The sequence below is a fragment of the Pelophylax lessonae genome, assembly GCF_965119305.1.
Source record: "Pelophylax lessonae genome assembly, chromosome: 9".
In the NCBI taxonomy this organism is placed as follows: Eukaryota; Metazoa; Chordata; class Amphibia; order Anura; family Ranidae; genus Pelophylax; species Pelophylax lessonae.
Window position 1 is genome coordinate 252,881,158 of NC_138776.1, and position 20,908 is coordinate 252,902,065.

Genomic DNA, 20,908 nt, shown 5'->3' on the forward strand with positions numbered 1-20,908 from the left:
TGCTGGCTATCTTCTGGTTTCCGTGTATGACCTGGCTTTGGCTGATGACCTTCCTGGCTCTCGATTTCCCTTTTGGCTGACAACCTTCCTAGCTCTCGTTTCCCATTGGCTTACGACTTTCTTTGACTACAGTTCCATCTATTCCTATCAGTTCCTCTTCTCCCGAAACTGAACTCGCTCACCTCATGGTGGGGCGACCATGAGGACCGCAACATGATGCCAACAGGCAGCGAAATCCATCTCCACCAACAGGAGCTCTGGTGAATACCTGTTGGCGCTTAAATTCCGTTACGCTCAGCTACAGGAGACGTGACAACTATGTATTGTTGTCATGGACATGCAATAGTGTCTGGCAGCTTACCTTCTCCTCCATGTCTCCATTAGAGGCCTGACTCTCTTTCTGGCTGCCTTTTATCGTCTCTCCTCCCTGTATGGCTCCACCCCAGGTCATTCCAGGAAGTCTATATTAACCAGTGCACTGCAGGTCTGCTTTGCTGTTCAACTTTGTTTGTTAGCTTGTGTTCCTGTCTGCCGTGTGCTACATCTACCTTGCTGTGTACCGATTTTGGTTCGTCTCTGAATACTCCTGTTTGCCTGTGACCCTGACCTTTGGCCTGCCTCTTGGTTACCCTCGTCTGCCTGTTTGCCCCGACCTTGGCTGACCCATCACTATCCCTTGTGTCCTGAGTGGCTGCTTCCCCTCCCTTCCTACGGAGCATGACCTGGATACTCCAAGGGCCGCAACCTGGGTACAGCTGCAGCGAAGGCCATCCTCACCATTAGAGGCTCTAGTGAACACCTGCTGGGCCTTAGACTCCGCACCCTGTCCATCCGCAGCAGTCAGCTATTGGGTTCACTACCTTGTGGTGCACCCCTGTCCTCTACAGGGTGCAGTTGTCACCTGACCACAGGTGACCTGACAATTGTGTTACGGGAAACAACGTTTGGGTTTTTACTGCTTTAGCTAACTGCAGTGAGCTTGTATGGGGATTTTCTTTAACCTTTTTCATCAGAATACGCTCCTGTCGAGGTGCTAACTTCCGTGGACGGCTTGGACGTCTATGTGAAATGGTTGCAGTTCCATCTTTGTTAAATTGTTGTATCACTTTTGCCACAGTATTCTGACTGATAAGTAAAGCTTTGTTGATCTTCTTTTATCCTTCACCTTTCTTGTGTAAATACATTTTTTTCTTTCTCAGGCCTTGTGACATTTCACTTCCATGTGGTGCCATTGCTGACAGCATGAAATGGGAGGGGTTTTCTTTGTTAAGTAACGCCCTTTTAATCAACTGTCTGCTGGACACCTGTTTAACCGGTTGCCGACCGCCGCAAGTACATATACTGCGACGGTCAGCCCCGGCCAGGCAAAGTGACGTATGGGTACGTCACTAGCCTGTCACTTGCTTGTGAGCCAATAGCGGGCGAGCGCGTGCCCGCCCCGGCTCGTTCCCTGGGAAGTCCGTGCGTGTGACCGGCGGACCCGATGTCCGCCGGTCACTCGCGATCGTCCGCCGTGAAGAGAGAAAGGCAGGCGGCCAATGTAAACAAGCCGCCTGTCATTCTCCCCTGTGTATGAATAGTGATCATACGGTTCTACTATGTAGGACCGTTGATCACTGTTCCTACACCAGAAGCCATGTCCAATCACAGTTAGAAGCACGCCCCTAGAGACACACTTAACCCCTCCTTCCCCAATAAAGTTAACCCCTTCCCTGCCAGTGTCATTTTGCAGTAACAGTGCATATGTATTGCACTGATTACTGTAGTAATGTCACTGGTAACCCCAAAAGTGTCAAAAATGTCAGTCAAGGGTCCGATCTGTCCGCCGCAATGTCGCAGTACCGCAAAAAAAATCGCAGATCGCAGCCATTACGCGTTAAAAAAAAAAACACCAAAAATGACAGAAATCTTTCCCTTTCTTAGTAAACGCGATAACTTTTGAGCAAACCAATCAAAATACGCTTTTTGCGATTTTTTTTTACCAAACATATGTAGCATAAAACAAATTGGCCTAAAATGTTAAAAAATTTCGATTTTTACATATTTTTTTTTGGGGAATTTCATATAAAAAAATGTGAAAAATATTATTTTTGCAAAATTGACGCTCTTTTTTTGTTTATAGCTCAAAAAGTAAAAATTGCACAGGTGATCAAATACCACCAAAAGAAAGTTCTGTTTGTGGGAAAAAAAGGACGTCAAATTTGTTCAGGTACAGCGTCACACAACCGCGCAATTGTCCGTTAAAGTCACGCAGTGCCGAATCGCAAAATAGGCCCTGGTCAGGAAGGGGGTAAAATCTTCTGGGGCTTAAGTGCTTAATGAATAATTACTCTCACCTGTAGTTGAATTCTTCGTAATTAGATTTGGTGGTCTAAAATTTAGCTTTGCTTCTTAGTGTAACGCTCCTGCATTTTTATTATAGTGAGCTGGATTTGCAGCTGCAGAATCTCCACTCAGTAGTAATGTAGAGATGTGTTGAATTACCAGCTCCAACTCTCCAGACTCATCACTGTGGACCCGCCTGCTTCAGCATACAAATACACATACACTCTATAAGATGTTCCTGGAGTGATAGGATGTATATGACAGTATAGAGGTGATGTGCTGAAGGGACAGGCGTGAGCAGTGATAGCAATGATAAGCACTTGATAGTAATGTTCAGGAGAGTGGTAGATGGTAATAGGTAGAATGCAGATAGGTTAGTAATCATGTATAGTAACAGGTGGTAAGGACAGCAGATGACATATACAGGAGAGACTAACCCAGTGCAAGGATAGATGGTAGTAGACTCAAGAGCTAGCAATCTATGTAACAGTGTAGATGATAGGATTAGTAATGCATAGATAGTAACAGTCCTTAATGTGCAGAAGTAGATAGTGTAAGTTTGTTATGAAGGAATCCCCTGTGGGGTACTTATCACTAGTGAGGTTAGTAAGTAGAAGGGTCTGGTAGTAAGGGAGTGATCCGGTAGCGAGATACGGGATCAGTAGCGAGGTTTCGGTCTGTTCCAGGTAAAGAGAATAGCTGGAGGCTCCGGCAGCATAAGACAAGGCTGTTAAGCATGCGGTTTGAACGAACAACCTGTGAGAGAAAGCCGGCGATTGAAATAGCCGCTCAGAGCGGCGCTCAGTGATGATGTCATGCGGCTTAAAGGTATATGCGTTCCACCTAACTGAAAAGGTGGGACGCAATATGCAATGAAAAATGGGCAATAAGGGTACCAAAGGTACCAGAATCTTACACTTAGACTTTCATTAGGGTGTATTCATTTTTGCAACATGGAATTGAATGAATTTGTAAGGAAAAATGCTTTTTTGTGTGTGTGCAAATTAACAAGTCTTGCTTGCAAAACAATGGCCCGCATTTGTGGGAGTATTTTGTAGTATAGTGTCCCATAGAAAATGTTGATTCTGAAAGGAAAGTAAAGGTTTTCTGACAGATCTGTTGGGGTGTACTCATTTATGCTGAATATATGAACATGGAATGAGCATAACCAAAGTAAAGAATTTAATATTCTACTTTTTATTGACTTTTTTTTTTTTTTTTTAGAGTGACAATCAAAAACAAGGGGAAGATTACTTTTAAAATCCTGATCTAAAGGAAAATGAAGAGTGGTACCACATTGGAACAGGACACTGAAAGCAGAGCAGATATGTAACAGTCTGTAGAGGCGGATTTTGTATATACCTTCCAGGCGTGATGAAAGAATTTAGGGCGATCGAGTACAGCTGCTGTCAACCTGCTCCTTAGTCTGAATTAGTGGTCTCCAAACTGTAGCCTGAGGGCCCTTTGCTTGCTTTTATGCGCCCCTTGGGGCACTATGCCTCTCACTGATAAAAGGCAATTATTTCCTCCTCCTGACACCAATGATGAGGCACCGTTCTTTCCACCGACAACGGCAAAATTCCTCTCATTGATGACAACTGGCACCAATGATGGGCCATACTTCCTTCAACCGATATAAACGATGGAACACTATTTCTCTCACTAATACCAAAAATGGAGCACTATTCCTCCTACTGACCCCACTGATGGGGCACTATTCCTCCCACTGACACCAATGATGGGGCACTATTCCTCCCACTTATACCAATGATGGGGTACTATTTTTTCCACTGATCCCAACAATGCGGCACTGTTCCTCCTACAAGAAGCCTGAGGCATTTTCTACTGCCACTGGCCATATTGGGCCACTGGCCCTCCTAAAGTTGGAAGGACAGTAAACTGGTTCTATGTTTAAAAAGTTTGGAGACCCCTGGTGGACCTCTTGTAGGTATGCTGAGATGTCCTAGAATGATAGATATTTTATAATTGGCTGAAAATTAACACAGACTTATGTCTGATGGTGACTTATCAGTTTAAGGTTTTAGTAAGTTTGGTGCGGTCTTGGTAAGAGAGGTCAAGTTTATCTTAAGGTGGCCTTTCCACCTTGTGGAGCAAGGCCAAGCTCAAGACACTATGGGGTCCGTTTACTAAGGTTTTTACTCGAGACTCAAGGAACTTTCACCCGATATTCAAAGACAAAGGTTCCTTCTTTCCTTATGAACACAAGACAGGAAATTCAGCTTCCATCTCCCGATAAAGGAAGTTCCTCCCTGTGGGAACTAAGATGTGACATATAAGAGGACTTCTTTGAGAACCGTTTCCCACATTCACATGAAAACGACTTCTCCCCTCTGTGAATTTTTTCATGTTCGATAAGATTTGATTTCCGAGAAAAGCACTTACCACAATCGTTACAGGAAAAGGGCTTCTCACCCGTGTGAGTTCTCTGATGTAAAATAAGGTGGGTTCTATCGGTGAAAGCTTTTCCACATTCCAGGCATGGATATGGCTTCTCTCCTGTATGAACTTTTTCATGTTTGAGAAGGTTGGACTTCATAGAAAAACTTTTACCACATTTGGCACATGAAAATGGCCTTTCCCCCGTGTGAACTTTTTCATGTGCGATAAGATTTGATTTTAGGGAAAAACACTTCCCGCACTCCGTACATGAAAACGGCTTCTCTCCAGTGTGGACTTTTTCATGTCCAATAAGAGAAGATTTATGAGAAAAAGATTTCCCACATTCAGAGCAGGAATACGGCTTCACCCCCGTGTGAATTTTTTCATGGGTGGTCAGAGTTGACTTTTGTGAAAAACATTTCCCGCACTCTGAACAGGAATACGGCCTCTCTCCCGTGTGAGTCATCTGATGTGAGGCAAGATTTCTTCTGTGGGAAAAGCATCTCCCGCATTCAGAACATGAAAATGGCTTCTCCCCGGAGTGACTGTTCTGATGTTTAACCAACATCCATTTTTCAGTGAAACATTTCCCGCACTCCAAACAGGAAAATGGCTGCTCAGCCGAATGAGTTCTCTGGTGTCTAACGAGTTGCTGTTTCTGGGAAAAACATTTCCCGCATTCAGAACACGGAAAGGGCTTCTCTTTTTGGTGATCCCTCTTGGGTGTGTGGAGGTCCACTCTCTGGTCAAAAGATTCACCGGGCTCGGAACACAGGAAGCTTTCTCTTTCGGGAAGTAATAGATGTGAACTTGGGACCACATGGTTGCTTTCTGAAGATTCTGCTGTAATGTCATCATCTTCTAGTTGCTCATCTAAAGATGAAGCAGGATGATTCTTCATACTGTACCTTCTGTATCGTCCATCTGAGGGGTATAGGAAGGTATAAAAGGACTTCAATCTCAAACAAAAACTACTTATACTTAGTCTGAGAACTGTGCAATTAAGGACCGGTCTTCTGGTCGCTCAGTTCTCAGTCTTTCGTAAACATCTTCTTAGTACGCCACAAGCTTTATTGCAAGTAGCAAACTCCCAAGGCCAGATTGTGGCACACTGTTTCACCGCAAGTCCCTCTTCTACATTTTCAACGTGTTTCGCCCTAATAGGGCTTAGTCATAAAGGTGCAAGTTGTAAGTGTAGGAGAGGGTCTGGCAGTGAAGCGAAGTGCCACAGTCTGCTTTACTTGCAATAAAGCATGTTGAATATTAGAAGTGCAGCTAGTTTGTATTTGGACAATGCAGGGAGGAACAGACAGTATCCACCAAAGGATGGAGGATGACCTGTAGGATCTCCAGGCAGAAAAGATTGTGGCACACTGTTTGTATCTGGACAATTCAGGGAGGAACAGATGGTATTCACCCAGAGCCAGTCACTGGCTCTCTGCTCTGTCACTCCAGCGCTCACTGGAGCACTGAGCTGTGCAGGGGGTGGGAGCAGCTGTCTCAGTCTCCCATCAACTTGCTGAGAGGCTGAGCCAGCTGCCAGTCCAGGCATCTGAGTGGACCCTGATATTAAAGTCGGGATCAATCCAGAGCCTGGACCAGCCAACAGCCGAATTTACCCTGCCATTGGCTAAAAATAGGTCACAGGACTGCAGAACTCCCCCATGTAAATTTGCCCCACTCCTTTTTTAACGGATGTGACTCCCTCCAAAATTGAAGGACTACAAGTCCCAGCATGAACCCCTGAGATCTCACGAGAGGGGGGTGAGAGGGGGTGGGAGAGAGAGAGGGGGGGTGGGAGGGGGGGTGGGTGAGGGAGAGAGAGAGAGGGGGGTGGGTGAGGGAGAGAGGGGGGGTGTAAGAGAGAGAGAGGGGGGTGAGGGAGAGAGAGGTGGGGGATAAAAGAGGGGGGTGAGAGAGAGAGGGGGTGAGAGAAAGAGAGAGGGGGGGATCAGAGAGTGAGAGAATGAGAGAGAGGGGGGATGAGAGAGAGAGCGCGAGAGAGGGGGAGTGAGAGAAAGAGATGGGGGGGTGAGAGAGAGAGGGGGGGTGATAGAGAGAGAGGGGGTGAGAGAGAGCGAGAGAGGGGGGTGAGAGAGAGAGGGGGGGATGAGAGAGAGAGGGGGATGAGAGAGAGAGAGAGAGAGTGAGAGAGGTGGGGGTGAAAGAGGGGGGAGAGAGAGAGGGGGGTGAGAAAAAGAGAGAGAGGGGGGATGAGAGAGGGGGGATGGGGGTGAGAGAGAGAGGGGGGTGAGAGAGAGCGAGAGAGGGGGGTGAAAGAGAGAGAGATGGGGGTGAGAGAGAGAGGGGGGATGATAGAGAGAGGGGGGATGAGAGAGAGAGAGAGGGGGGGTGAGAGAGAGGGGGATTAGAGAGGGGGATGAGAGAGAGAACGAGAGAGAGGAGGGATGAGAGAGAGAGAGAGAGAGAGAGAGGGGGGATGAGAGAGAGGGGGGGGATAAGAGAGAGAGGAAGGGGGGATGAGAGAGAGAGAGGGGGGATGAGAGAGAGAGGGGGGGGTGAGAGAGATGGGGATGAGAGAGAAAGAGAGAGGGGTGAGAGAGAGAGGGAGAGAAGGGGTGAGAGAGAGAGAAGGGGTGAGAGAGAGAGAGGAGGTGAGAGAGAGAGAGGGGGGGAGGCCAGAGAGAGGGGGGGTGAGAGAGGCGGCTCTAGCAACCTGTGGCCAATAGAGTCTCTGGTGGAGGGGGGGGTGGCTTTTTTGCTGTCCCCCTGCAAAGTGCTGCCCTAGGCCTGGGCCTTGTTGGCCTAGGCCAAAATACAGCACTTAATATGGGGGTTGTTAACTAAGTTTAACCACTTGCCGACTGTAGGACATCCATGAATGTCCTTAGGTTGTAGTGGTTATAACGGGATGATGCCTGAATCTGAAGTCATCATCCCTGTATCAAAAATTGCAGCCAGTGTTTCCCTTTAAGGCAGAAGTGATTTGAGTGGCTGAGCAGCCACTCAATCACTTCTGCAGGTGGCGGAATTCCTTAATTTTGAGAAAGGGTTGTGCCCCCAAAATATGTAGTCCTAGCAACCGGCTCTACTCCCTAGTCTGGTCTCCCAGGGATGATGTTGCATCAGCTGACCCCTGTGCTTCGGTGACATCACTTCTGGCTATTCGAGTCCCCCTGCTGTTCAGCCACAGCGGGTGGTCTCGCCACCAGAATCTTTTTCCCGTCTGGGTCCCTGGCACATTCCAGGGTCCTTTTACCATCTGGGTCCTCCAGCACAGTCTTCCTGCCGCAGGTCCGGGTCTGGTCAACTGCTGGTATTACTGCCTAACATCCAGCTATGATTTACATGATATTACCTTGTTTGGAATTAACTTCTGACTTAACTAGACACCTGGCTTTTGGCGTTATTAGGCTCTAGAAACTCATTTTGCTATCAGCCCGGACTCATCCCTTCTTATGAACAGGATCTATGTTTGTTTTTCTATAGGAGCGCCCTTTTATTATTTTTTTTCAAGGAACTAGCAAAGCCTGGACATGGGATTGAAGGTTCTGTCCCACCCAAAACACTTTGGAACCTTCAAACTCCTGGCCCCGATCTGGGATTACAAAACCCAGAGAAAACATGAAATACAGCTTTGTCCTCTCATACCAAATGCCCCAGAGTTGGCGTTAGGCCTCAATGCGAATCTTGTGCCATTTCCACATAAATTCACATAGTGGCATGACCTCACATTGTCACACATTACAGATGTAGCACCCTACAGGTAGGTCCTAGGTAAAATATAGTGGTCTTTGTCTGCCTAACAGCAGGGCCATGATTTTTCAGGCAGGTTGTCATGGCTCTCAGGTGTGCCTGCTGAGAGGGGAGTCTCCCCACTGGCTCTGTGAGAGGATTCTCATTGGGCAGTGGAGGAAACCCAATCAGCAGCCCATTCAGGCTTGTTTCTACCCCAGAAGGCAGATTCTGCCGCAGAGGATTCTGGGAGTGGGTATAAGTTTGTGGGGAGCGCATGAAGCAGCGTCTTTGGCGGGAAGCAGAGTCCCAGGAGGGAGAGTACGGCTGTCTCTCCTCCTGTCAGAGGAAGCGGGTGTCTCGGGTGGCTGCCTGAGAATCCAGAGAGTGCTGAGCTGAGCTGCAGAGGGGATCCGGTGTGCCCAAACTAGCGGAGAGAGAGAGGGGTCCAGTTCCAGGAAAGCCTACAAAGGTCGTGAGTACTGTGGACTGCCCCTGGGGGTCTGCCTAGTGTCAGAGGGGACCACTCCAGAGAAGGTTCTAGGGATCCAGGAGTCAGCTAGCTGTTAAAGGGGGTGCCTAGTCAGAGGACCCTGAAGTGTTAGAGGGGGTACCTAGTCAGAGGACCCTGAAGTGTTAGAGGGGGTACCTAGTCAGAGGACCCTGAAGTGTTAGAGGGGGTACCTAGGTAGAGGACCCTGAAGTGTTAGAGGGGGTACCTAGGTAGAAGACCCTGAAGTGAAAAAGGGGGTGCCTGCAGTTGGGTCCTGAAGAGTTAGTGTGTACAGTACAGTGTGTGCAGTGTGAGGTACACAGAGTTAAGCGTTGCAGCAGCACAAGTATTTGCAAAGAGCTACCTCAGTCAATGAAGGACTGGAGGGAGCTGTTCAAGGACTTTTGAGCTAAAGCAGTGTCAGGAGTCAAGCATTCTACAGTCCTGGACCCTCTGAGTTAACAAACAAGTTAAAGTCGAGGATTCAGCACAAGTTCAGTGTCACAGTAATTGGAAAGCACCAGGAAGCGTTGGCCGGCAGTCAGCTGGCGTCAAGACACGGGCATTTTTCTGTATAGTGTCCCAGTCAAGCCTAGTTGAGCCAGAGGAGTATCCCACTCATTCCCTTCTCCCATTCCCTAAATACAATAAACAAAACCAACTAAAGATGCCGGAATGGTCATTGTCTAAGTTCTCACACCTGGATACACTCAAATGTGTTGGAAGTGTTACCGGTAACAATGGCAGACCCATCTCAGGCTCAAGGCCTGGAAATCCTGCTACACATACCTTATTTTTATCTCGTTCTCACCTAACTATACACCCAGAACAAAAATTTTTTTTTTTTTTAAATGAACCTGACAGTTCAAAGTATAGTGCGCTTCCCTTGCTGGGAAGGATCGGTGCACATGTGAGTACCTGTCACATTTTTCTGGATTTAGTGCTTATTACCTGTGCTTATCTCTTGGGGGAATTCTTCCTCCTTACACGGCTGGTCGCCTCTCACATACAGATCTTCTTCATCTTTTACTTGAATTTTGATGAAATCTTCATCCTGAGTAATACAAAATGATCCAAACAATAATGCAAGTGGTTGTATAACAAGCTTAGTCTTGCATGCCAGATCAATCTCTAAGACCGGAATACAAATAAGCTGCACTGTCCATGGGATCTATTCCTCCCTGCAGTAACCAGATACAGGGGCTGACTGGCAACTTTTGGCCCAGGGGGCAAGTACAAACCAGAGGCTCATGGCGCCTCTTTCCACTCTCCCTCTTCCTAGCCTTCTCCTGACCCCCATTCCAGGCTGAAGCTCTGCTCCAGGTACTCTCTACTCAATGGCCGAACCCAGGTTCCTGACCTGGCCACCAGGGTGGAGCTGGGACGGCTCAGTTGGGGCTGGTAAGGGGAGGAGAGTCTCCAATGCGGCATGGAACCGGCCTCAGCTCAGACACAGTTTACACCACCCATGTTAGGGGGGAGGCCTGCGCTCTGTCCTTGTCTTCAATCCCGCAGGGGGTACTTTTTGCTTCTCTTCACCAGGAATCCTTTAGGCATGTCTGCGGCAGAAGCAGTTCAGCCTTTTTACGGGGCATCAGAGTGGCCGGGGGGCAATTGCCCCCCTGCCCCCTAACCCAGTCCTCTCCTGACCAGATACAAACAAACAAGTTGCCCTTACGCTGTTCTTAATATCCTACAAGCTTTATTGCAGGAAGCAAACTTACAAGGCCAGATTGGGGCACACTGCTTCACCACCAGTCCCTCTCTTACTCCTTCAACACGTTTTAACCTAATAGGGCTTAGTCAGAAAGGTGCGAGCCGTAAGTGTAGGAGAGGGTCTGGCATAAAGGTGCGAGTCGTAAGCGTAGAAGAGGGTCTGGCATAAAGGTGCGAGTCGTAAGTGTAGGAGAGGGTCTGCATAAAGGTGCGAGTCGTATATGGATGTAGCATTGGTCCGATGCCTCATCTGTCCTCTGCTGCCTCTAAGTCCGAGAACTGTGCAATCAAGGACCGGTCTTCCGGTCGCTCAGTTCTCAGTCTTTAGTGAACATCTCCTTAGTACCCCACAAACTTTATCGCAAGTAGCAAACTCCCAAGGCCAGATTGTGGCACACTGTTTCACCGCAAGTCCCTCTTCTACATTTTCAACGTGTTTCACCCTAATAGGGCTTAGTCATAAAGGTGCAAGTTGCAAGTGTAGGAGAGGGTCTGGCAGTGAAGCGAAGTGCCACAGTCTGCTTTACTTGAAATAAATCTTGTTGAATATTAGAAGTGCAGCTAGTTTGTATTTGGACAATGCAGGGAGGAACAGACAGTATTAACCCACGGATGGAGGATGATCTGTAGGATCTCCAGGCAGCAAAGAAAGTGGTTGATCATAAAGAAATATGAATACAGCAGGACATACTAACTGGTAATCTTATTATTGACAGTAATAATCACTTTGTCCTATATGCAGAGAAGTTTTCGGCAACTGGATCTAAACAACCCAATCTACTACAATACCTGGCCTGTGTTTACACCCAATTTTAGGGGCATATGTATTACACATAAAGAAAAAAATAAGCATTTTCAGTTCACCAACCCAAGTCGTAAATTCACTTCACTTCATGGTTTTTGGGGTGCTCTACAAACTATTTAACTATGTAACTATTAGGTTTCTCTCTGACCTTTACTAACTTTATAAAGAGTAGTGTGGTGGTTTAAAACCTTTCATTCAATCTACCTGATCTTCCTCAGGGATCTCCTGATCTTCTTGTGTGGAATCCCGGGAAAACAAAGGATGGAGACATCTCTCTGGGGTATTTCGGTTATTGGATGTACCTTTAAGAAATCCACACAGTGAAAGAATATATCAGAACTGTATTTATAACTGTAAAACCACTTACAACGTTAAGGAACGTCAAGAAATCAGACCTTTCACTTGATCGCTAAGAGATAGAATAAATAACCCTCACAGCTTTTCACAACCTTTGTACTCTTGAGGAATCGTTTAAATAAATTATTTGGTGATCAGTGCAAAGTATCCCTCCATCCACCCTTATGCCTCGTTTCCACTGAGTGGTACGGTACGGTTCGGTTCGGTACGGTACGGTTCGGTACGGTACACATTGCGTTTCCACTGCCAATAGTACCCTTTCATGATAGGCGTGGTGTAGCTGGTCACAGCAGGAAAGCTGTGATAGACGATTCTCTGTCAACCAATCAAAGTTCTTCAGAGTGTAGCTCCACCCAGTTGGTACGGGTCTAATGTGCTTGGTACCCCAACGAAAGGGTACCAAAAAGTGGTACGGTACGGTTCGGAATTAGGGTACCATTCATAATGGAAACAGCATAAATAGCGTACCGTACCAAACCGAACCGTACCAGAAAGCTCAGTGGAAACGCACCATAACAGATAGGTAAAAAGATCATTGGTGTCATGTTGGTGACACCACAAGATGGAAGGTTCATTGACTACAGCTCAAAGGATCCCTAGCGATCTCAGGAGGAACTCTAGGGTTCTCCGGAACCCTGGTTGAGATTGGCTACTCTATGGTGTTTGCTGCACAAGTAGCAATGATTAATCCCATAGTTGTTGGAAGTGTTATGACACAATACCTGTGTAGCTTTTACCCCTTGGTTTCCTCTGCTTTAAGAACTTTACCCAGGTTCCAAAAAAGCGTCATCTACAAGTACTGGGTCCACTCTGTTTAACCACTTAGGGACCAAGCCTATTTCTGACACATGTTGTTTACAAGTTAAAATCAGTATTTTTTTGCTAGAAAATTACTTAGAACCCCCCAAACATTATATATATATATTGTTTTAGCAAAGACTATGAAGAATAAAATAGCGGTCGTTGCAATATTTTTTGTCACACCGTATTTGCGCAGCAGTCTTTCAAGCGCAATTTTTTTGGGAAAAAATTACACTTCACTGAATTTAAAAAAATGTAAACAGTAAAGTTAGCTCAATTTTTTTGTATATTGTGAAAGATGACGTCATGCCGAGTAAATAGATACCCAACATGTTACGGTTTAAAATTGCGCATACTCGTGGAATGGCGACGAACTACGGTCAATAAAAATCTCCATAGGCGGTGCTTTAAAGTTTTTTAACGGTTACCAGTTTAGAGTTACAGAGGAGGGCTTTTGCTAGAATAATTATTTCTCTCGCTCTAATGACCGTCGCGATACCTCACATGTGTAATTTTAACACACGGGGATGGGGGCGCTTTATTTTATTATTTTCACTGTTCCTTTAACCACTTGCCGACTGCCAACAGTAATATTACTGCGGCAGTGCGGCTCCCCTGGGTCCAGCGACGTAGACCTACGTCACTGGACTCCTAGTGATTCCGGTGGCGTGTGCCCGCTGTGGTTAGACACTCAGAACTGAGTGATCGAAGACCGGTCTCAGTCTTCAGTGAGCAGTGACTGACAGTCACTTGCTCCCTGCTCTGCCCTCCAGTGCTCATTGGAACGAGCCTCTGGCTCAGACTCTCAGCGACATTAAAGTCAGGATTCCTCCAAAGTCTGGACTGGCTGAGTGACGCTTGCCGTCAGTAGACTTTAGCCTACTGTTGGCTGAATATGGATCTAAGGAGTGCAGATCTAAGTGACTCACAGAAGAAGTAGGGCCAAAAGAGTTTTGCCCCTTCTTCTCCTTTAATACATATACTATATATATATATATATATATATATATATATATATATATATATATATATATATATATATATAACTGATAACAGCAACTCAGGTGAATAATGGTACAGGACCAACCAGCCAGTAAAATGTATAATCTGTACTTGAAGTCTCTAACTTACCTGTACTGATCTCAAAAACAATTTCCTCCTCTTTGATCCTCACACGTTCTTCTTCCTCCTCTTCAGATTTGAGATCTCTCTGAGTGTCTCTAGTGGCTCCGGGGTCTGTGAATAAAGATAAGAGTGAAGCCCCCTGAACTGAGATGTATGAGAGACCCCAGAGAGTGTGTGGGGTAACACCCAGCTCTGCTGATCCCCCGCTCAGTAGTAACCCCCAGCTCTGCTGATCCCCCGCTCAGTAGTAACCCCCAGCTCTGCTGATCCTCTGGTTTTCTGATCCTCCTGGTCACGTCTCTTGGCTGGTAACACACAATGACATGATGTGAGGAGGAGAGCCGGAGTCTAATAGAGGCTGATGGCTCCTGACTCCCCCACTGAGCACATACTGTCCCCCCATTACTGTCTACTGACAGAGGAGGGGGGAGAAGAAGAGATTGTTGTAGTGACTGAACAAGGAGAATCTGGGACCTTCTCTGGATTTAGTGTTTATTACTCACCTGTGCTGATCTCTGGAGGGATTTCCTCCTCCATATTGGACTCATCACTCTCCACATAGGGTTCTTCTGCTTCCTCCTTCACTTCAACTTTAATAGTAATCACATTTTCATTCTTCCAAATACAAAACAATACAGATACTAAATTATTAACTAAATCTTTGTACAATGAAGATTGGTAATAAATTGAGTTCCATCTACCTGATCCTCCTGAGGGATCTCCTGATGTTCCTGTGTGGAGTCCCGGGAATACAGAGGACGGGGAGATCTCTCTTGGGTATTTCTGTTGCTGGATCCATCTGTAGGAAACACACACACTGACTGAATACATTGTTTCTATGTCTTTATATCAGAGGTAGGGATGAGTTTAGGATCCTTGTCCGAACCCATTTTGATTGAGCCCGCCGGGAAGCTGTCAACTGTACTGCGCCAATGATAAACGCCTGAGGCATTCCCCAACCCACAGATGCTCAGCACATGTGACAGATTCTTGGCGGGCTTGGCCATGTTTGTTCGGACTATCACGTGACCTGAGCTCATTCGTAATCAGGGGATGTGTGTATCCTCAATACTCTTCTCCTCTTTACAAGAAATGAAAGTCTCCTCTTACCCGGTGATGTGAGGGGCGGCCACTTCTCCATCATGACGTCCTTGTAGAGATCCTTGTGTCCTTCTATATACTCCCACTCCTCCATGGAGATACAACCTGTGACATCCTGACACCTTATAGGATCCTGACATACTATGGCCATAGATCAGAGGATGTGTGTATCTAGGAGGATCCTCAATACTCTTCTCTCCTTTACAAGAAATGAATGTCTCCTCTTACCCGGTGATGTGAGGGATGGCCGGTGCTCCATTATGACGTCCTTCTACAGATGCTTGTGTCCTTCTACGTACTTCCACTCCTCTATATAGGTAGTTTGTAAAGTTTTCACTGCAATCAATCAGTAAAATTCCATATGAACATTTCATAATATCTCAAAAAAACTCCAATCGGTAAAATGAACAGAAGAACTCTTATAGATGATGAAGAAAGTCAACGTGACCTTTACCACGACCACAAGACCCCCTTCTACGAAAATCCTGCAGGAGCCACAAGCATATAGATAGGGGCATTTACAAAAATACGCCCAGAGGAGCTGGCCATCTAATGTTCTACACATCAGAGGACTTGCAAAAAGATGAGGATTAGTGGAGGTGACATGATCCCCCCATCCAGTCCTCACACAGTGCTGGGACCCCCTTTTCTCATAAGAAGAAGACAATATTACCTCCTCGTCATTGGGCACACACTCTCCAGCCTCACACCCCCACAAGATAGTTTCCTAAACCACTGAAACTGCCTCTCTCCTTCCCTGGTCTACAAGAAAATGGCCACCCTCTTTGGTTTGCTTAAATGTTTAAAATACATTAAAATATTTTTTCCCCTAAAATCCAAAAAAAAAAAAACTTTTCATTAGTAAGTGATTAATGACATTTCAGTTATAACGCATTCTCTAGTACATTAGGTATAAACTACAGGCATTACTAATAAGCAAACAACAGAAAGTGGGCTACAACAAAATGGCCACCACCTCCTCTAACAGGGAAGCTGGACGCCCTCTAGTGGCGACTTTGGCATTAACTCTTCCCTGTAGTGTCGCTCACGCCACAGTTCCCATCAAAAGACATACGTTTAACTCTTTCACTGCCAGGGCTGTTGGACACACATTAAAATGCACATTTTAGGTCTGAAGATACATTATAAATTATATATTTTCTGACCGGAGACCCTGGAGAATAAACTGGTGGTATTTACAATTTTTTACGTCACCTTTGCCTACTACTACGTGCAGCAGGGTCACCAATGCGAACCACAGGCTTCGATAACGAAAGGCTGGCTGGAACTCTCAGGGAACACACTGGTGCAGAGAGGCAGGCAATTGAGTGCAGCGGGAGACACTCTTGTGAGGGAAGACTGGATTGAGGCAGGTGTGCATGGGGTCACTGGCTGAATGCAGGCCCGGACACACTGGGAACACAAGGCTCGAAACTGGGGGATGCTGGGGTTCATTTGAGCAAGGTTGCTTGCCTCCCAAAGTGAAATTTACTGACACAACACAAAAAAGTTTTTACTGAAAGAGACAATTTTTGACTGACAGTTCAGAAAATTAGCCAAAATGACAATTTTTAGCACAAATATCAACATTTAAGGTACACATACAGTATGTAGCTAGTGTGGTGTCAGTGAGAGGAATAGTGTCCCATCATTGGTGTCCATTAAAGGAATAGTGCCCCATCATTGATATTAGTAGGAGGAATAGTGCCCCATCATTGGTGTTAGTGGGCGGAATAGTGCCCCATCATTGGTGTCCATGGAAGGAATAGTGTCCCATCATTGGTGTCAGTGGGAGGAATACTGCTCCATCATTGGTGTCCATGGAAGTTATAGTGCCCCATCATTGATGTTAGTGGAAGGCATAGTGCCCCATCATTGATATCAGTGGGAGGAATAGTGCCCCATCATTGGTGTCAGTGAAAGGAATAGTGCCCCATCATTGGTATCAGTGGGAGGAATAGTGCCCCATCATTGGTGTCAGTGGGAGGAATAGTGCCCCATCATTGGTGTCAGTGGGAGGAATAGTGTCCCATCATTGGTATCAGTGGGAGGAATAGTGTCCCATCATTGGTATCAGTGGGAGGAATAATGCCCCATCAATGGTGTCAGTGAAAGGAATAGTGTCCCATCATTGGTGTTCATGTGAGGAATAGTGTCCCATCATTGGGTTGGTGTTACTGGAAGGAATAGTGTCCTGCTATTGGTGTCAGATTATTGTTGTCAGTGGTTGGAATAGTGCCACAAGGGCTAGATAAAGGCAAGCAAAGGGCCACATCTGGCACATGAACCGCAGTTTGGAGACCACTGCTCTACACCAAACTCATAAAACCGAGTCTTTATAGAGCTGGCTTTGTGCACAGGGGCACAGTCATGCTGGAACAGAAGGGGGATTTCCCCAGACTGTTACTGCAAAGCTTGAATTCAAGAAGTGAAAATCTAGTATAGGGAACATCTAAAAATGGCTAGTTTGCCTAAATTGTAACCTTAAAATGTACCTTTTTGAATTTTCCCAAAGAAAATAGCAATGCGTTGCCTATGCCTTGAGCCTCCGAGCTACATATCTGCAATGTAGGGTATTCCTGCTAGTCTCAGGGTATTTGGGGTGAAATTTGGTGATGTCACTACTGTGTTGTCCACCATTCTCCTTGACGGAGGCTCAAGACATGAAGAAGCCGAACTCTGTCTCTACCAAGTTGGTGGCCTTCACACAGAGCCACATAACAGAACAAGATGTAGGAAGTTAGTAATGGGGGAAAGATCAGCTGCGGCATAACCACAGACAATACTGGTGACCAGCCCTTTGCCACCTGCCTGCCTTTTTTGAGGGCTTAGCTTTCAGAAGCCAGCTTCTCTTTAACCACCTGCCAACCGCTCACAGTAAATATACAGTACTAATGGGTGGCAGGTTCAGGCACAATCACGTACCTGTACTTCTTCGATGGTGCGCAAGTGCGCACGAGTTTGGCAGCTGATTTCAGCCAATGATTTTGCCTAAAGTCAGCTAATCAGTTGTGTCCAATCACACACAGAGTTCTCTGTGTACAAAAACACAGAACTCTGTGTACAGCATGGGTGTCCAACCTTTTGGCTTCTCTGGGCCACACTGAGTGTAGAGAAATTTTCTCGGGCCGCATATAAAATATATACTACAGTTAAGCTATATAAGTAATAAAACGCTGCCGCGATCTTCCCTTTCATATCACTCCACCTGTGACAGAGCTGGAACTTTACAAGAAGCAGCGGCTCTGTCACTGACTGCAGACATCTTAAGTCTCCCGCGGCAGATGGGAGATCGCACAGCACTTGCAGCCTAGTGCATGCCTATCCAATGCAGCCTCACAAGTGCATGCCCATCCAATGCAGCCTGATCAGTGCCCATCCAATGCAGCCTCACCAGTGCGTGCCCATCCAATGCAGCCTCACCAGTGCGTGCCCATCCAATGCAGCCTGATCAGTGCCCATCCAATGCAGCCTGATCAGTGCCTATCCAATGCAGCCTCACAAGTGCATGCCCATCCAATGCAGCCTGATCAGTGCCCATCCAATGCAGCCTCACCAGTGCGTGCCCATCCAATGCAGCCTCACCAGTGCGTGCCCATCCAATGCAGCCTGATCAGTGCCCATCCAATGCAGCCTGATCAGTGCCTATCCAATGCAGCCTCACAAGTGCATGCCCATCCAATGCAGCCTGATCAGTGCCCATCCAATGCAGCCTCCCCAGTGCGTGCCCATCCAATGCAGCCTGATCAGTGCCCATCCAATGCAGCCTCACCAGTGCGTGCCCATCCAATGCAGCCTGATCAGTGCCCATCCAATGCAGCCTGATCAGTGCCTATCCAATGCAGCCTCACAAGTGCGTGCCCATCCAATGCAGCCTGATCAGTGCCTATCCAATGCAGCCTCACAAGTGCATGCCCATCCAATGCAGCCTGATCAGTGCCCATCCAATGCAGCCTCACCAGTGCGTGCCCATCCAATGCAGTCTGCAATGAAGAGAGAGGAGAGCCGCTGGATTACACAGAGCAGGGATCTCCCGCTTACCCAGCGACCGCTGTCATACGAAGTCCTGTCTCCTGGACCGGCTCCTATGATAGACGTCACCAATGTGCTGTCTATCATTGACAGAGGCTCCGAGGCAGCCTCTGCCTACAGTTGGAAGCCACTGTGGCCGTGCCCTCGACTCGACTCCCTTCCTCCCCAGCAAAAAAAAAATAATTGTCAGGGGGCAGTGGGCCGAATTGCCTCTGGTTCTGGGCCGCATGCGGCCCTTGGGCCGCAGATTAACAATGCCTGGTGTACAGGGAACAGCGATCTGTCTGTTTCTTCACTCTAAATAGCAGGAAGAAAAAACAGCCAGATCTGTAAGTAAAAGCAGCACACATTACACGTGGTTAGGCATACAGTTAGCCCCTTGATTGCCCCTAGATGTTAACACCTTCCCAGCCAGTAGTACAGTGTACAGTATTATCACTGTATTAGTGTCACTAGCAATATCAGCATCGGTTAGTAACCCTCCCAGATTGTGTCAGTTAGTGCCAGATTGCTCGCCAACCTATCACAGTCCCATTGTAATCCATTGATCACTGCCATTACAGTATATCGTCTATAGCTGCGTAAATTCCATTATATATACCATAGTTTGTAGACACTATAACTTTCACGCAAACCAATTGATTACAGGTATTGGGATTTTGTTTTACGAAAGACATGTCGGAGAATACATTTTGGCCTCAATTTATAAAGAAATTAGGTTTTTTTTTTTAATCAGATGTGTTTTATAACAGATATAAAAAAGGATTGGGTTTTTTTCCCCCACATTTTTGGTCTTTTTTCATTTATATAACAAAAAAAAAAAACAGTGGTGATCAAATGGCACCAAACGAAAGCTCTGTTAGTGTAAAAAAAGATTGATAAAAGCGTCATTTGGGTACAGTGGTGCATGACTGTGCAATTGCCAGGTAAATTAGTGCAGTGCTGCATAGTGGTCATAAAGGGGGTAAAACCTTCCAGAGGTTAGGTGGTTAACCACTTGCCGACCGCCGTACGACTATTTACTGTCAGCCTCTCCTGGGCAAAGTGACGTAGTACTACGTCGCTCGCCCACAAGCCTGTAGGGGGTGGGAGCGCGCCGCCGGCGGCACGCCCTCGCCCCCTACAGGCTAGGGCGTGCCTATAGTACTACGTCGCTCGCCCACAAGCCTGTAGGGGGCGAGGGCGTGCCGCCGCCGGCGCGCTCCCACCCCCGCTCGTTCCCCGCTCGGCTCCGATGTCCGCCGGCCACTCGCGATCTCCCACACTAGAGGGAGAAAGACAGACGGCTGATGTAAACACAACCGTCTGTCATTCTCCCTGAAGGCTATGCGATCCTGCTATGTAGGATCATATGTCTCTGTGATTACTTCACTAGCCACGCCCCCCAACAGTTAGAATCACGCCCTTAGGGACACACTTAACCCCTTCATCACCAATAAAGTTAACCCCTCCCTGCCAGTGTCATTTTTACAGTAACAGTGCATATTTATAGCACTGATTACTGTAGTAATGTCACTGGTACCCCCAAAAGTGTCAAAAATGTCAGTCAGGGGTCCGATCTGTCCGCCACAATGTCGCAGTCCCGCAAAAAAAATCGCAGATCGCCGCCATTACTAGTTAGAAAAAAAAAAACAATAAAAATGACATAAATCTTTCCCGTAGTTAGTAAACGCAATAATTTTTGCGCAAACCAATCAAAATACGCTTATTGCGATTTTTTTTACCAAAAATATGTAGCAGAAAACAAATTGGTTAAAACAATTTTGATTTTTACATTTTTTATTTGAGAATTTTATATAAAAAAATGTAAAAAATATTGTTATTTTTTCAAAATTGTCGCTTTTTTTTTTATAGCGCAAAAAATAAAAATCGCACAGGTGATCAAATACCACCAATTAAAAGATCTGTTTGTGGGGAAAAAAGGACATCAATTTTATTTGGGTACAGCGTCGCACGACCGCTCAATTGTCCGTTAAAGTCACGCAGTGCCGAATCGCAAAATAGGGCCTGGTCTTTGAGCAGCCAAATCCTCCGGGGCTAAGTAGTTAAAGAGATAG

General features: G+C 46.5%; 1 protein-coding gene across 1 annotated transcript in view; it reads right to left on the reverse strand.

Moving 5' to 3' along the window:
- Nucleotides 1-20,908, reverse strand: part of LOC309564371 (uncharacterized protein) — a gene marked incomplete at its 3' end in the record, with an annotated part of 548,195 nt that overhangs the window by 96,868 nt on the left and 430,419 nt on the right. Inside the window, exons 5-9 of the mRNA XM_082268998.1 lie at nt 14,222-14,333; nt 13,725-13,820; nt 11,640-11,737; nt 9,866-9,968; nt 4,564-5,649 (exon numbers count right to left, since the gene is read on the reverse strand). Of these exons, the coding sequence (XP_082125124.1) occupies nt 4,564-5,649; nt 9,866-9,968; nt 11,640-11,737; nt 13,725-13,820; nt 14,222-14,333 (1,495 nt within the window). The remainder of the gene's footprint in view (nt 1-4,563; nt 5,650-9,865; nt 9,969-11,639; nt 11,738-13,724; nt 13,821-14,221; nt 14,334-20,908) is intronic.